At 42.0% G+C, this 16005-nt stretch overlaps 2 protein-coding genes across 2 annotated transcripts; one reads left to right on the forward strand and one right to left on the reverse strand.

Annotated features, from left to right (window-relative positions):
- Window positions 1–15: 15 nt before the first annotated feature.
- On the reverse strand, window positions 16–6262 carry mettl8 (methyltransferase 8, methylcytidine). Its single transcript, XM_062457912.1, has 10 exons — window positions 6148–6262; window positions 5274–5471; window positions 4905–4996; window positions 4410–4750; window positions 4265–4314; window positions 3685–3745; window positions 2855–2994; window positions 704–810; window positions 447–512; window positions 16–348 (listed from the first exon to the last, which is right to left on the reverse strand). Exons 2-10 carry the CDS (start codon window positions 5411–5413, stop codon window positions 200–202), a joined length of 1146 nt encoding a protein of 381 aa, XP_062313896.1. The 5' UTR covers window positions 5414–5471; window positions 6148–6262; the 3' UTR covers window positions 16–199.
- dcaf17 (ddb1 and cul4 associated factor 17) lies at window positions 5798–12831 on the forward strand. Its single transcript, XM_062457887.1, has 15 exons — window positions 5798–5919; window positions 6160–6351; window positions 6501–6604; window positions 6757–6847; window positions 7033–7169; window positions 7284–7359; window positions 7480–7569; window positions 7668–7775; window positions 7883–7985; window positions 9330–9460; window positions 9953–10065; window positions 10167–10254; window positions 10465–10548; window positions 10787–10942; window positions 11578–12831. The coding sequence occupies exons 1-15, from the start codon at window positions 5896–5898 to the stop codon at window positions 11692–11694; spliced, it is 1614 nt and encodes a 537-aa protein (XP_062313871.1). The 5' UTR covers window positions 5798–5895; the 3' UTR covers window positions 11695–12831.
- Window positions 12832–16005: the final 3174 nt, after the last annotated feature.

The following is a 16005-nucleotide window of genomic DNA, read 5'->3' on the forward strand; positions in this document are numbered from 1 at the left end:
AAGTAATATTCATGGAACAAGATTTAAATAGTGTAAAATATATTTACTTCGCCAGTTTGCATAAGACATACAGAAGACTTAGAGGAGTTGACCTCTATACCTGTACAACCTGCCATTAATGGTTTACTTCTTCACATCTTTGAGCTCAATATTCTAAACAGACAAATATGACAGTGCAGCATAAAAGCCTGGAGCATGGTTACAATAGTGGATGTGGTTTTCTGAACTTGCTCTGCATCCACACTCTTTGCATTACAACTTTCTTTCCCCGGTTCACCTGTAGTCGCCTGTCCTCAAGATTTTGAATTTCCTCTAATCCTGAATTGGTAAATAAACGGTGGACTTCATCTATGGAGAGACAAGCAGAAGAATACCATGATTGTAGATTGGAAAAACACTTCTAACTCAGATTAGACAAGTGTCAAAACCATACGATATACTTCTACCTTTTGTAAAGAAATAAACACAAGTTCCATCTCTTCGTATGTAGAAATTCTCAGACAAGCACTGGCCTGTTGTACACAAAAGACACCACTTTTGTAATCAATATTACAAATCCACAGTGTGCATCAAGTAAAACACATAAGAATCAATAACATTCTCCATACTTTGTATCAACACAACACAAAGAGGTTTCACAATGCAACTGCTGTGCAGTTTCCCAACAGTCTTTCAAAGAAACCATTTCAAAGTAGAGATGTACCTTTCTTCAACCTGAGTTGTGACAAGTCATATCTGCCATAGTCTCGGAAGAGGAATGTCCCTCCATGCTTTAGGAATCCAGACAGTCGATTCACAACTCCTTTAACTCTGTCAATAAAACAAGCAGCATGTCCTTTGATTCAGATAGTTTATCGCAATATACAACATACAGTGCATCCGGAAATTATTCACAACGCTTCACTTCACAGTTTGCTGAAAAGTGAAAAAGGTTTCATATATAAAGAGATTTGCAAAAGATTTTTTATAAGTATTCACAGACTTTGCTCAATACTTTGTTGAAGCACCTTTGGCAGCAATAACAGCCAAGCCCTTTTGAGTATCTATGTGGGCAGTTTCTCCCCTTCTTCTTTGCAGGACCTCTCAAGCTCCATCAGGTTGGATGGGGAGCATCGGTGCACAGCCATTTTCAGATCTCTCCAGAGATGTTCAATCGGGTTCAAGTCTGGGCTCTGGCTGGGCCACTCAAGGACATTCACAGAGTGTCCTGAAGCCACTCCTTTGTTATCTTGGCTGTGTGCTTAGGGTCGTTGTCCTGTTGGAAGATGAACCTTCGCCCCAGTCTGAGGTCCAGAGCGCTCTGGAGCAGGTTTTCATCAAGGATGTCTCTGTACATTGCTGCATTCATCTTTCCCTCGATCCTGACTGGTCTCCCAGTTCCTGCCGCTGAAAAACATCCCCACAGCATGATGCTGCCACCACCATGTTTCACTGTAGGGATGGTATTGGCCAGGTGATGAGCAGGGTCTGGTTTCCTCCAGACATGAGGCTTGGCATTCAGGCCAAATAGTTCAATCTTTGTTTCAGAGAATGTTGTTTCTCATGGTCTGAGAGTTCTTCAGGTGCCTTTTGGCAACTCCAGGCAGGCTGTCATGTGCATTTTACTGAGGAGTGGCTTCCGTCCGGCCACTCTACCATACAGGCCTGAGTGCTGCAGAGATGGTTGTCCTTCTGGAAGGCTCTCCTCTCTTCACAGAGCAACGCTGGAGCTCTGTCAGAGTGACCATCGGGTTCTTGGTCACCTCCCTGACTAAGGCCCTTCTCCCTCGATGGTTCAGTTTGGCTGGGCGGACAACTCTAGGAAGAGTCCTGGTGGTTCCAAACTTCTTCCATTTGTGGATGATGGAGGCCACTGTGCTCATTGGGACCTTCAATGCTGCAGTCATTTTTCTGTACCCTTCTCCAGATCTATGCCTCGATACAATCCTGTCTTGGAGGTCTACAGACAATTCCTTGGACTTTATGGCTTGGTTTGTGCTCTGACATGCACTGTCAACTGTGGGACTTTATATAGACAGGTGTGCGCCTTTCCAAATCATGTCCAATCAACTGAATTTACCACAGGTGAACTCATATCAAGTTGTAGAAACATCTCAAGGATGATCAGTGGAAAAAGGATGCATCTGAGTTCAATTTTGAGTGTTGTGGCAAAGGCTGTGAATAATTATGTACATGTGATTTTTTCGTTTTTAATTTTTTATAGATAAAATACGTTTTCACATTATCATTATGGGGTATTGTGTGTAGAAATTTGAGGAAAATAATGAATTTAATCAATTTTGGAATACGGCTGTAGCATAACGTGGAAAAAGTGAAGCGCTGTGAATACTTTCCAGATACACTGTATCAAATTAAAATAAGCTAACAATATATGTTTTATGTTATAACAATAAATCCAACAAAATCAATAATAATGTCCTATATAGAGAAAGGCTGTAAGGCTGAACGTGTGTCTGAAACAGAGAGGTGAGGCATGAACTGGCATTTAGATCAAGCTTGAGGAAAGTGGGGTTACACCATGGTAGGGTGTGTATTGTGGGAATTCTTTGAGTGTGTGTGTTTATGTGTGCACATTGGTTTGTGTGTGTGTGTGTGTGTGTGTGTGTATGTGTGCACATTGGTTTGTGTGTGTGTGCACATTGGTTTGTGTGTGTGTGTGTGTGTGTGTGTGCACATTGGTTTGTGTGTGTGTGTGTGTGTGTGCACATTGGTTTGTGTGTGTGTGTGTGCACATTGGTTTGTGTGTGTGTGTGCAAGCCTGGGTGTGTGCAGAGGAGGGAGGGTGAACGTGGGCAGCTGGCAGATGATAAATGGTCGTAGGAGCTCCTGTCTTTGTGTCCTAACCTTCACCTACCGCTCAGGGTGAATGGAGGAGAGCACAAAGACCACCAGAATAACATCCAGGCTCAGCGGAGGGAAAGGAAAAGAGGCCACCTCATCACAAACGTCATGGACAAAGGCATGACACACAGACTGGTCGTAGGCTGGGTGTTCCTATGCAAGGTATAATAGATTAAAGGAGACATGACAATACATATCTGCATGAAGACAATGATCCAGATGTTGGGTATGAATATGGAAACAGTTCTGTGGATGGTATCTTGGATCGCTCACAACAAAACCAAAATGATGTCCGTAAATATTGATTTAAACATGTTACAATAACAGCATAAAGCCACATTAACCATCATATTTTTGGTAGAAAATCAGCAGTGGCAGTTACACACAGATGGATTCAGGTTAAAGGGGATGACTTTTCAACACCAGCAGACAAATTATTTGACTGAGAATCACAGGAGGAGTTTCTATGGAAACAGAGCAATGTCTCCCCTGCCTTCCCACCACCACCTCCACCATCAAACACACACGCATACACACACGCACACACACACAAGCTGATTATCACGCAAACATTGCCTAAAACTACAAGTGTGTGTCGCAACCAATGCATCTGAACCTTCTGTGGAGATGCTAGATTTAATTCTATGGTGAAAATGCACAAACCTATTTTTAATTGTGTGATAGTTACAGCTCACCTTCACCAACTGAACGTGTGTGATAGTTACAGCTCACCTTCACCAACTGAACGTGTGTGATAGTTACAGCTCACCTTCACCAACTGAACGTGTGTGATAGTTACAGCTCACCTTCACCAACTGAACGTGTGTGATAGTTACAGCTCACCTTCACCAACTGAACGGCGCGAGGGGAGAAATCACAGCAGTAAAGAAAGACTCCTCTATCTCTGTGGGAGACGAGACACAGAAGGCATGCAGCCATGCAACGTATTCAGCTGGATTATATTCTCATCAATTGAAGGGTTAATATAGATATACTTTGCATACACGTGTGTGTGTAAGGTCAATTATACATCTATTACATAAAAAATGAATTCTGATATATTACATATAATAATTCCAATGCCCAGGAGCACAAAGACCGAAGGAGTAGCTGTTCGGAAATATGTTTTCCTTTCATTCAAGAGTCCTTCATAGGAGTATACACAGAGGTCAAGGTTAAAGACTTCCTCCTCATTATTTTCCTGTCCTGGCCTTGCTGAGTACTCAGGACAAAATGTTCTTTGCAAGATGACGTTATATTTTGGCACCAGTCATATGCTAGGCAAAGCACTTATTCATCTAATTCCTCTCCAGTTAGACAGGATGCATTAAAGTAAAAGTAAACAATCTTTCAACACAGGATTCCCATTGTTTTGTATCAATTACGGACAATCTGCCACAAATCATTAGTAGGTTTTACTCACTTTATGGAGCCAATGATGGGAAAGACACTATTACCAGCACCACAGCCAACCTGATCAAAAATGGGGTGTACGTATTAATATCCCACATTCATCTATAAAAATCTAACCTGCCCAAGCTTCTGTTTAGCACCAAACAAAAACGCACCTCTAATATCCTGAGAGATGCATGTTGGCCTGGAGACGAGTCTGCAGCCTCTGCAGTTGGTCTCTCATCTTGGCAACAGGAGGGCTGGCTTCCAACAATCTCTGCATGATTGGCCGAGGGAGGATGCTGCTGCACTGTATGTGTGTCCCTGTCACGCTCTCTGGGCTCTGGGCATGGGGCAACCTGTCCACGGTCACACTCTTCTGGGCCAGTCCTGTCTGTCTCCATGGGAATGAGCTCGGGGAACTCCACAAACAGCCACTTGCGATCTTTGAAGAACTTGTTCTGATGCCTCTCGTAAAAGTTTTCCCAGTACGTAGAAGCTTCTGTGTCATATTTGCCTGTGTGTGTGTGTGTGTGTGTGTGTGTGTGTGTGCGTGCGTGTGTGTGTGTGGGGGGGGGGGGGTGGGGTGGGGTTAAAAGAGGAAACATGAAGTAGGTTGAATGAATCCAAATCAAGAAGGCAGAATGTGTTTTTAATTACAGCATTCTTGCCTTGCTCCTCCACAGGAATTCTGGTGCTTGAATTTTCTTCTGCTCTCTGGCGAGCCTGCTCTTTGTCCTCCTCGGTCCACTGCACATGGTCCCTGTTAGCACGTCATCAGTCTTAGTTTGAATGTTCAGCAAACATGTTACACCGATTTCAAAGCACATTATTGGCTTTGAGCCCATCCTTGAACTCATTATAACTATGCACAAAAGTGGACAAGTGCACACAATAGGATTTTTTTGGTATGGTTAAGTATTTGATTAGTTCTATTAACTTTTCATTACAATGTCATGTGTTGTAATGTACTACATGCACTTTACGATGTCAATGGATCATCTAGGAAGACTAAACGTGTCAAAAATATTCTAAAATACCACATGTTGTGCTGAAAGACGTCATCGGAGTTGGTAAGAATCCTTGCTCCCAGAGGAGCAGGGGGTCGTCCTCTCGTGCTGTTCAGTCTTCTCAGAAACATCGCAACTGATGTTCGGGACAGGCTTCGGAAACCACGCATTTTGTCTGTCAAGTTGACCCCAAAAGCAATTAATCTGATAACAGACTTCAGGACATTTCTGAAGACAAAGGGGTTTGTGCAGGGTCTCTGTTAATTAATATTATCATTAGCACAGGTCAACTGTAGGTCTAGCTACAGGTAGTGGTACAATACTGTAACTTAATGGCAGAATAATAAAGAGCCTGACATCGTATTGTGTTGAGGCAAAGTAGAACACATATCTATAAATATTTTAGAATGTGTACAATTTAATTGTGTTCTTGTCAAATTAACCATGTAACAGTGGTGACAAGGGCAAAACGGGTGTACATTGACATCATTTCATTGGATGCCTGCCAGAAGACCTATGCACTCGGATAAGGAAGTGAATTGTTGAAAACACGGTGACTACAAAAATGGAGGGCATCTGTCAAATGGATAGCTAACAAAGTCAGACATGATCCTTTAAAAACAGAAAATTACATATTTGGAGAATCTGCGAGATGTCGACTGCAACTAGTTGTCAGGTAGCCTACTTTAAATGCACCTTGCGATGCTTCGACTGTGTTCCAAACTGTACTCTAAATATATAAAATGACTAGTTGCTAGTAATCTTTGCTGTAGTTTTTGCAGTGTCCTTAACTGTTTGCAGCCTGTATCCTTAATCTATCGAAAGTGTTAATGTTGAATCCAGACAGCTACAGTACTTTATTCTGAATTGGCTGAATGTAGTGTACAATAAAAAAATGCATTACCTTTGTTTTTAGCAACCTAGCAAGCCGGCGGATTCTCGTGTTGTTCAAGACCATCCCTCGTGTGCTAAACGCCATCTAGTGCTGCCACAACGTAAAAGACAAATAAATGCGATTGACCTTTTGAGCCGGAGATCCCGAGGCATTTCAGATTCTGGGACGTTGTCAAGACACAACCTAAATATTCTGAGGGGTATCGTGCTTCAGGTATGTGCAGGGTCCCAAATACTAATAGTACAGTAATTACCCTACTGTACACACACTCAAGTTTGAAATTATTTACCCAGTGAGGATGGTGTGAAGGCTACAATTGTGATGCTTACGTATCAAAAATATATATTTTTTGTAAATTCCAGGACAGTCGAAACTTCATCAAAGTCTGGACCAAGAGCTCGAAGTCCACAATACGTTATGAGAGTGGGAGGATCTATTTCGAAAATTACCAGCGCTGCTACAGTTGGTAATACGTTTGAACTGTAGAGAATAATTCATTTCTACAATTGTGTTGAATCATGTAGTATTATTTTCTAAAATGTGCCCACCCAATAGACATGGAGTGTGGGTTATGACAGAGGTTCCTGTTTGCACATTAAATGACCCCTCTCTCTTCAGCCTTCCATCAGAACCTCAGCTTCTGTACGAGTTACCCAAGCGGGCCAAAGCAGAGAAAATCCAAGATGCACTACTATGTCAGAGTCCACTTGTAAGGGAGGAATTTTTTCACTATTCTTAACTAGTCAGATTCCTTCAATAAACAGCTCATATCAGCTCTGCATTCCCCAAGAGGTCAGACAAACCTTGTTCTGGGAATCCTGGTCACAGATACATGAGTGAAGATGTTTGTTGTCAGCCGTACCAATTTCCATCCTAAAATGTTTCCCCTCACAGGACAAAGTGTTGCCCACACGGTCTGATCACAAACCTAGTCTCTTGGCATTGACAGCCAACAATTGGCTGTATCGCTTGTCAGCTGAAACGGGTGAACAGCTGCAAAAAATCTTCTTGTCTTCACATCATAAGTTCAGGTAAAACGAGTTGGGAATCAGGTGCTTTTCATGTGACTTGTTTGGATCTTTATTACAGTACATGCATACATTCAAGTGAGCTTTTTGATGTTAGAAACGTATCATCTTTGACAGATACATCAGCTGGGATGTGGATCAGGAGACGTTTTATGTCAAGTCCACTCTTAAAAAGGCACCCTTCACCCAGCAGGTTTGTACTCCATCAGTCAGATGTATGTATTCTTCTATAACTTACATCTCATCCATTTATTGTATCACTTGATACTCAGTGTGATACTACAAGAACCTTTTCCTTTCCAATTCCTAACAGGCAGGACTCAACCAGAACACCCTGGTACACATAGCTGTCTTCCACGTGTCACCACTGCAACTTGTTGGTTCTCTGGAGATAAACAAGAACGTAGGATTTCTTCCTCTTCATAGAGTTCTCTCTCTCAATTTTAACCGAAACCATGGAGTTGTGTTGTGATTTTCATACGTGTGGTCTTGTCATTACAGGTATTTGGGAACACTGTCATAGATGTCAGTCTCTCTCAAGGAGTACTAGCTGTGTCTCACAGCACAAAGATCGTAAAGCTCTATAGTTTTGAACACATCCTGAAAAAGGTATTGATTGAAACAATAACTTCGTTTTTTAAATAAGGGACAATTTTGGCTGTTTGTACTGTATGACAGCCAATACTTTGTGTTTATAATTTATTTTTCTCTGCCAGTTCATGACGAAGACATGGGAGCTTGGAGACCCATGCCACTTAAAGAGCACTAACATTGTGGGAGAGGCACCTTGTGGTATTCCAGTCAATATTGACATCAAGGGTAGGTTATGTTCATCTTTGTGTCTGATGTTCCGACCATTAGAACTTTATCCCTCCATCTGTACTCTGTTAGAATTGTAATCAAGGAACCGAATGCCCTCTTCTTTACTCTGCAGAAAGCGAATGCCCTCTTCTTTACTCTGCAGAAAGCGAATGCCCTCTTCTTTAATCTGCAGAATGCGAATGCCCTCTTCTTTAATCTGCAGAAAGCGAATGCCCTCTTCTTTAATCTGCAGAATGTGAATGGCCTCTTCTTTACTCTGCAGAAAGCGAATGCCCTCTTCTTTACTCTGCAGAAACAGAATGCCCTCTACTTTACTCTGCAGAAACAAAATGCCCTCTTCTTTACTCTGCAGAAACAGAATGCCCTCTTCTTTACTCTGCAGAAAGCGAATGCCCTCTTCTTTACTCTGCAGAAAGTGAATGCCCTCTTCTTTACTCTGCAGAAAGCGAATGCCCTCTTCTTTACTCTGCAGAAACAGAATGCCCTCTTCTTTACTCTGCAGAAAGTGAATGCCCTCTTCTTTACTCTGCAGAAAGCGAATGCCCTCTTCTTTACTCTGCAGAAAGCGAATGCCCTCTTCTTTAATCTGCAGAAATCGAATGCCCTCTTCTTTACTCTGCATAAAGCGAATGCCCTCTTCTTTACTCTGCAGAAAGCGAATGCCCTCTTCTTTACTCTGCAGAAACAGAATGCCCTCTTCTTTACTCTGCAGAAAGCGAATGCCCTCTTCTTTACTCTGCAGAAAGCGAATTCCCTCTTCTTTACTCTGCAGAAAGCGAATGCCCTCTTTTTTACTCTGCAGAAAGCGAATGCCCTCTTCTTTACTCTGCAGAAACAGAATGCCCTCTTCTTTACTCTGCAGAAAGCGAATGCCCTCTTCTTTACTCTGCAGAAAGTGAATGCCCTCTTCTTTACTCTGCAGAAAGCGAATGCCCTCTTCTTTACTCTGCAGAAACAGAATGCCCTATTCTTACTCTGCAGAAAGTGAATGCCCTCTTCTTTACTCTGCAGAAAGCGAATGCCCTCTTCTTTACTCTGCAGAAAGCGAATGCCCTCTTCTTTAATCTGCAGAAATCGAATGCCCTCTTCTTTACTCTGCATAAAGCGAATGCCCTCTTCTTTACTCTGCAGAAACAGAATACCCTCTTTTTTTACTCTGCAGAAAGCGAATGCCCTCTTCTTTAATCTGCAGAAAGCGAATGCCCTCTTCTTTACTCTGCAAAAACGAATGCCCTCTTCTTTACTCTGCAGAAACAGAATGCCCTCTTCTTTACTCTGAAGAAACAGAATGCCCTCTTCTTTACTCTGAAGAAACAGAATGCCCTCTTCTTTACTCTGCAGAAAGCCCTCCTGTGCTGTTTGAGGTGCCGTGCTTTGACAACGGTATTCAGATCGGAGGCCATCCATGGCACTACATCTACACCTCACGCCAAGGCGCCCACCACATCTGCTCACTGAAGGACAAAGCTCTGGTACTGTCTGTATTGCTCTCTAGCATGATGATGATCTGTGCTGCTCCCCTCAGCTGATTGGATATTCGGTTGCAAGTGGGTCAGACCCTGTTCAGTGTGTCACTTCAGGAAAGACACAGATGGTGAAGACAGTTATTGTCCTTAGCTGCCAGGAGAGCTGTTGTATGATAGAGGAACATACTTTAACCAGGATTTACAGCAAGTATCTATATTCTGTAGACATTTTATCATGGCTAAAGAGTGTTCCTATTATGTGCCGAAAGTGATACACGTGAGAAATGGTTGCTCATGATCATGGCTGGATAGTACTTTTATATACAGGAATGTTATTCACACCCAAATTGCATACTCTGCTTAACATAAAAATAAATCTCATGTCTTTCTGTGAAAGCAACAGGTTGCAATTTGAATCTGTGTCTATCATGACATGACTTCCTAAGGAACATTGTCGCCTGTGTGATGGTTTGTGTTTTACTGTATTCTACAAACAAGGTACATTTTCATGGAATACAAGACATGAAAAGTTGCTCTCTGGAGTCCGACTGGATCTACTTTCACCCAGATGACTCAGGCAGGATCATCCATGTTGGGCCCAGCACCATTAAGTAAGATAACATCACTTCCTGTCCTCTCAGTGTTTACCCGCCATCTGGTTATGGATGGGGAATCATCAACTGTAAATTGTGTCATTTTCATTTTCCCCCAGTATGCTGAAGATCCAAGGTGGGCTAGAGACTGACATGTCATCTCGAGTAGTTCAGGACTTTTCCATCACAGCGCACAGAGATAACGGAGTGAGTTGAATCTCAGAAGATTTGTTTTTAGAGATTAGCATATTGTCTGTGTCAATTGCATATGTTAAATGATGCAGCCCTATGTAAGTATATATCCATGTAAATATTAAAAGTTAAAGATCTGTCGTTGAGTTTCGCACTGGGTAAAATGTTTTCCAATCCTCCGGAAATGGATTTACTCAAACCTTTTTTGTTGTGTGTTTTTTCCAGGCTGCTGCCCAGGTCACTGTGACCTCCTCGGGTCGTACAGTAAAGCGGAGATTCCATCAGCTGGATGATGACCCAGAACAGGAGGTACAATGTCTGCCATTGCCTTTTCATCCAATATTAAGGACAGAAAACTCTAATGGAAATGATAAATACAAACTGTCTGACATGTTACACTGGCTCAAGTAGACAATATTTCAGCGTTCTCTGGCTGTATTTCCAGTCCATTTGCATCCCAGTGATCCCATCTGCAGTTGGCTGTTCCTGCTTAACCTTTTCAGAGTTAAATCTTATTGTTTACTTGCCTTTCGCTGTAAATCTATAGACCTTCCGGATAGTTGAGTTTGAGGATGAACTGGACCTCCTGGTAGTGGTGGAGGTGACCAGCAGTGCTGATGAAGGAAAAGCACAAGTCCGACTCCATGACAACCAGAGTGGGATGTTACTGAAGAGGATCCCTCTCATGGAGTCCTGGGACGAGGTGAGAGCTTCAGTGCCCGTGATGTGCGTTTAGATATCACGAGCGCAGTGCCCGTGATGCCCCTGGCCGTGATGTAGCTGGTGATAAAGAGGTTGGTTTGTTTATTTGATGTTAACTTAATTGGAGTTGGTGCGTTTTCCATAGTGCAGTGCCCACAGCTAATTCGTTTACATATTTAAATGTATTTGTTGCGTCTATATATTAATATTTATTTGTTACGGAACGTCAACACTGCATGTTCTTGAGGCCTGAGCCATATACCTGTCGCTGGAGATGGAGTCAGGTGGCTGAGCGGTGAGGGAGTTGGGCTAGTAATCTGAAGGTTGCCAGTTCGATTCCCAGCCGTGCCAAATGACGTTGTGTCCTTAGGCAAGGCACTTCACCCTACTTGCTGTAAGTCGCTCTGAATAAGAGCGTCTGCTAAATGACTAAATGTAAATACACTGCCCGGTTCTCCAGATAAGAACCACAGACGCACTTAAGCACACACACGGATTCCTGGAATTATAGTTAGATAGCCCCTGAATGCTCACATTGTATCAAACAGCTGTCTGTCCTTGGCTTTGTCTTTGGATATCATGTTGCTGGCCGGGATTAGGATTTGCAATAATGGGATTTATTTTTGTTTGTTTCAGACCTACAGGCATGAACTGTTCTTCGATAAAGACACAATTGTTCATATTGGACAGACAAAGACCAACTTCTGCTGCAGTGTTTACAAAATCAGACACGGGATGGAGGAGCTAGATTGAAATGAGACTCTAGTCTGGACTCTAGACTAAGAATTAAGGATTTTAAAGAACAATTTCTGGGTGTTTCACTTTTGAAAACTTGGCATGAACTACCTTTTCTAAATATGAGTTATTGATGCTTTTGATACTATTTCATATTTTGGAAGAATTGTTTCCTTTACTTGCCTGGTGTGTTGCCACGTACAGTTATCTTTCTATAAAACGCGCAACTTTCTACGCCCTTAACTGTTGCCTACTTTTTCAACCAACGCGCAATTTTGTAACAATTGAAGTTACAAAACATCGGGGCTGTGATATAAACAGACCCCCCCCCCCCTCCTTTCCCTCGGTTAACCTTTTGAAATTCCTCTGCTTTGAGACATCACTTTGAGTCACTTCCTCCGTTTAGCCAGTGGGTGGCTGGCGTCGACGCTGTCAGAGATAGCGATGGAGTTGGAAAGCCTGATTAATCACCTTTACATATCGTGCATTCGTGGAATGAGCAACACAGCTAACCGTGTGGGTAGCGGCCCCAAAGAATGCCAAAATCCCCTGCAATATTCTTCTGTTGGTATTCACTCTCGTCTGCTTGGTGGATTGGATGATTGCACTCTCCCACAGCAATAAGGAAAAAGGCAATTTTTTGTCCCCTGTCAGGGACCTCAGTAGCGTGTGGAAGATCCATACGCAGCCACAACAGCTTGGCACCTCCTCCTCATGCAGGTCACTAGCCTGGTCACACACTGCTGTGGGATGGCATCCCATTCCTCAACCATGATTTGTCGCAAGTCAGCCAACGTGTTTGCGTTGGTCACTCTGGCACATACAGCACGCCCAAGCTGATCCCACTTGAAGCTCTAAATGAGAGTGAATACCAGCAGAAGAATATTGCAGGGGATTTTGGCAAAATATTTTGGGCCGCTACCCATACTGTGTTGCTCATTCCACAAATGCACGATCCTTACAAGTTGTACCTCGTTGTAAAGGTGACTAATCAGGCTTTCCAACGATATAAAATACAATACCAATTGGTATTATTGAAGGGGAGGAGTAATCGGCCGAAATAACGTTTCCAAACTTTTTTTGAGGAGTTTATGATAATATAATACTTTATTATATGCGATAATATTTGGAGAATGTATGGTCTTGCATTTTTTTAAGGAAATACACACAAAATAAATCATGTTAAAAAATGTGTTAAATCTATTTTGCTCGTGTATACTTCTCTGGACTCTACATAACAGGACATACCTCTGAAAGAATAGGCACTGACACACGTTTGCAGAAGAGGGACCAAGAGGAAATAATCCAGAGAGTAGGACAATATCAGGAAACTAAAGGATACATATAGTAGTTCCTGTTTTGCACAGCACAACTGAAGTCAAAATGTTACATTACAGACTCTCAATCAGAATCAGAATTCGGTTTCCATGCCATGTATATTATACAAACACGGAATTTACTGTGGCAGGGAGGTGCAAAACACTAAACATATACAGATCTTAAATTAAGTAAAAGTACAAAAGTTTAACTATTTCTAAGAACTAAACAATCTAAGAATACAACAATTTAAATATAAAATAAAATATATATAAAAATAAGAATAGAAATATAGCTGCAGGCAGCAATGGCGGGTTCCTCCTCAGCATTGCAAACCATTACAAAATTGACATGACACAGACATGTATTTCATACATGTACACAACATTTCAAGACAATTGGATCAATGGCTGATTTGAAGTCATTTTTTGAAATTCTTCACAAATTGTCACTGTCGAGAAATATCCATGCTGCCGACATTATGGGTTCTTGAGACTTCTTTGTTCCCCATTGGCAATAAGGCATGCGTACCAACTTTTAGACATTTTGGACTGACAGGGTTAAAATGCCACCCTTTTGAAAGTGACAACTTTGAAGCGTGTTCTGTCAGGCCACCTGTGCTCTGGTCAGGCCCATCATGCAGAGATCCATTCTTTAAAAGCTTTGATTACAACAATAACTTTATGAAAGTCAGAATACACTTTAGTAAAGGACGTGTGTAGTTTATGTACTACTACTGCTTGCTCTGCCCACACACTTTCCCCATCCATGCTGTTTCCCTCTTTGCCAGTGCGGGTGGTGCGGTGGCCGCATGAGGTTTAGGTGTAGTCCAAAAGTTGCCTCCCACAATCAAAACATATTAACCGCAACATTGTTTTCAAACTTTCTCAAAGATGGCTTGAAAACCACAGATATTGACTCTCTTCTTGAGTAGATCTCTTTCCAGAATCTCAGTCAATCCAGAATCAAGATTAGCCTCATAGGCAATTGGTCTGGTCTAGGGCACAGCCCACGTTCAGCTCCTTGCAAGTATAGCCTGTGATAGTAAAATGGCCGACTCTCTGTTCCCATTAAACTACACAGCATGCACACTCAAGGTGACCAACAAGATTATATTAACTAACAAACAATGGCCGCTAAGAGCTTCTTAAGAGCGTTCTAAGAACGCTCTAGAACGCTCTTAGAACGCTCCTAAGAAGCTCTTAGCGTTAAGAGCTTCTTAACGAATCTGGGAAACCCGGCCAATAACATTACAAACATCTAACTGAACGAACACAACAACTGAAATCCCTTGCGTAGCTGTTGTTTTTTTAACATGCCGCACTGCATGCTGGGAACCCAAGAGCGCTGACGCTGATTATCTAGCTGTGCTCCGACTGCGTGATATGACGAGATGCTAGTGGTGCGCTGAGGTCTCAGAGTCTCCTGCCCGAGTTCAAGTTCTGCCCGATTAGCAAGCTATTTTTACTAATGTTTTGTTAGCAATTGAATGGTAATGCAAGCTAGCTAAAAACAATGTTAGTTAGCTTGGCTAAACTGGTTTTCATAGCAACAGAAATCAACAAATCAGATCAGTCGAACTTTATTCAGAAATGGGGGGATGGCGGGAACATTAAAGGTGTAGGTACAGTAAAAGTGAAATGGAACGCGTCTTTCTGCCTTGAAGCTGCGTGCGCATCAACAAGACCCCATCTATATGTAAAGATAACATCCAAGCTAACAATTTCGCCAAATCTGACTGCAGCTTTGTATACCATATGTACCGTGTTATGGTTGTTTGAGTTAAACAACTTGCTAAATGAATTAAATGTCAAATCCAACTATAAATGTATAAAAGAGAGTTCCAATCAAATCTGAATTTGTTTTAAACCTAGAGGTTTAAAAGGTTACCTTTGCCTAAACTGACATGCACCAACTCAGAGAACTGAGTTTCAACAGCCATTTACACATTTAGTCTCTATTTGTTACTCTATTCTTAAGGCATGTTTAACTTAATGTCTGCACCTCTCTGTCACCAACTGTCTCTGCAGTGGGGGCTTCACAGGGTGTCTACAGGTATAAACAAGTTAAATGTAAGACCTTTTAATACCACTTCCAAATGAAATTAAAGACCAAACTTACGATGGAAATACAAATCAAAAGTGGAAATATACAGTCATCTTTCCAAGTAAACACTGATGTCTGTTCAATATGAACAGTATGGTAATATGACAATAATCTGTTGAGTTTAAGAACATTGACTAAATGTGTGTAATGCGGAAGGATAACACAAAAATGTAATTGCTGTCCTAAATTATACTTATTATTACACTAGGGTGGAAATGGTGGAGCAGAAACTAACAATTCCATGAATCCCATGGAAACAAAGGCAAATGTGTGAGATGTACTGATGTGGAGCACAAATGCTCCAAGAAGCAGTACTTCTCTTGAGTGGTTTTTATTCAGATGAATAATCATTGGATTCAGGTCAAAAGTCTATCACTTGAACTAGTTTCATCACTTAACCCTTGTGTTCTCTTCGGGTCATTCTGACCCATCAGTCATTGTTACCCACCGTCGTATTGTGACAACTTTACCGCATACAAAAACAAAGTGAAGCATTTTCTTTTAACCGTCGGGCTGTCTCAGACCCTCCACATTGCGAAGGTTAAAAGAAAATGATTTTTATTTGTTTTTGTATTGGGTAAAATTGGGTAAACACAACGATGGTTCGTTATGAACCTTTGGGTCATGTGACCCGAAGGCAGCACAAGGGTTAAGACACAAAGTCAGCAGCTTGGCATACTGGCACATGGAAAGGATTAAACATTTAGACTTTCATCAAAGTAATGCTGGCTTGTCCTTTTTCATCAATGTCCTCAAAAAAGCAGGCTGCAGAGCTACTGTGTCTGTGGGGTGACTGTCCCTGTAGGCAGGCAGGCCAGCTGGATCAAGCTGTTCTGGGGTCAGGGCTGAAGAGAAGCTGTCCAGCTAGAGAGGGGTAGTCCAGCAAGGGGTCTGTGTGGATCTCAC

The sequence above is a fragment of the Osmerus eperlanus genome, chromosome 3, assembly GCF_963692335.1.
Source record: "Osmerus eperlanus chromosome 3, fOsmEpe2.1, whole genome shotgun sequence".
NCBI classification, from domain to species: domain Eukaryota; kingdom Metazoa; phylum Chordata; class Actinopteri; order Osmeriformes; family Osmeridae; genus Osmerus; species Osmerus eperlanus.

What these genes read in the sequence shown, in the direction of transcription:
- dcaf17 (XM_062457887.1), top strand. Translation starts at nt 5,896, where the DNA reads ATGTCGACTGCAACTAGTTGTCAG. An exon ending in TACCAGCGCTGCTACAGTTG is followed by an intron (nt 6,605 to 6,756) that starts GTAATACGTTTG and finishes CTCTCTCTTCAG; the next exon opens with CCTTCCATCAGAACCTCAGC. An exon ending in TACTATGTCAGAGTCCACTT is followed by an intron (nt 6,848 to 7,032) that starts GTAAGGGAGGAA and finishes TTCCCCTCACAG; the next exon opens with GACAAAGTGTTGCCCACACG.
- mettl8 (XM_062457912.1), bottom strand. Translation starts at nt 5,413, where the DNA reads ATGCGTGGTTTCCGAAGCCTGTCCCGAACATCAGTTGCGATGTTTCTG. An exon ending in GTCTTTCAGCACAACATGTG is followed by an intron (nt 4,997 to 5,273) that starts GTATTTTAGAAT and finishes ACGTGCTAACAG; the next exon opens with GGACCATGTGCAGTGGACCG. An exon ending in TGTTTATTTCTTTACAAAAG is followed by an intron (nt 349 to 446) that starts GTAGAAGTATAT and finishes GTCTCTCCATAG; the next exon opens with ATGAAGTCCACCGTTTATTT.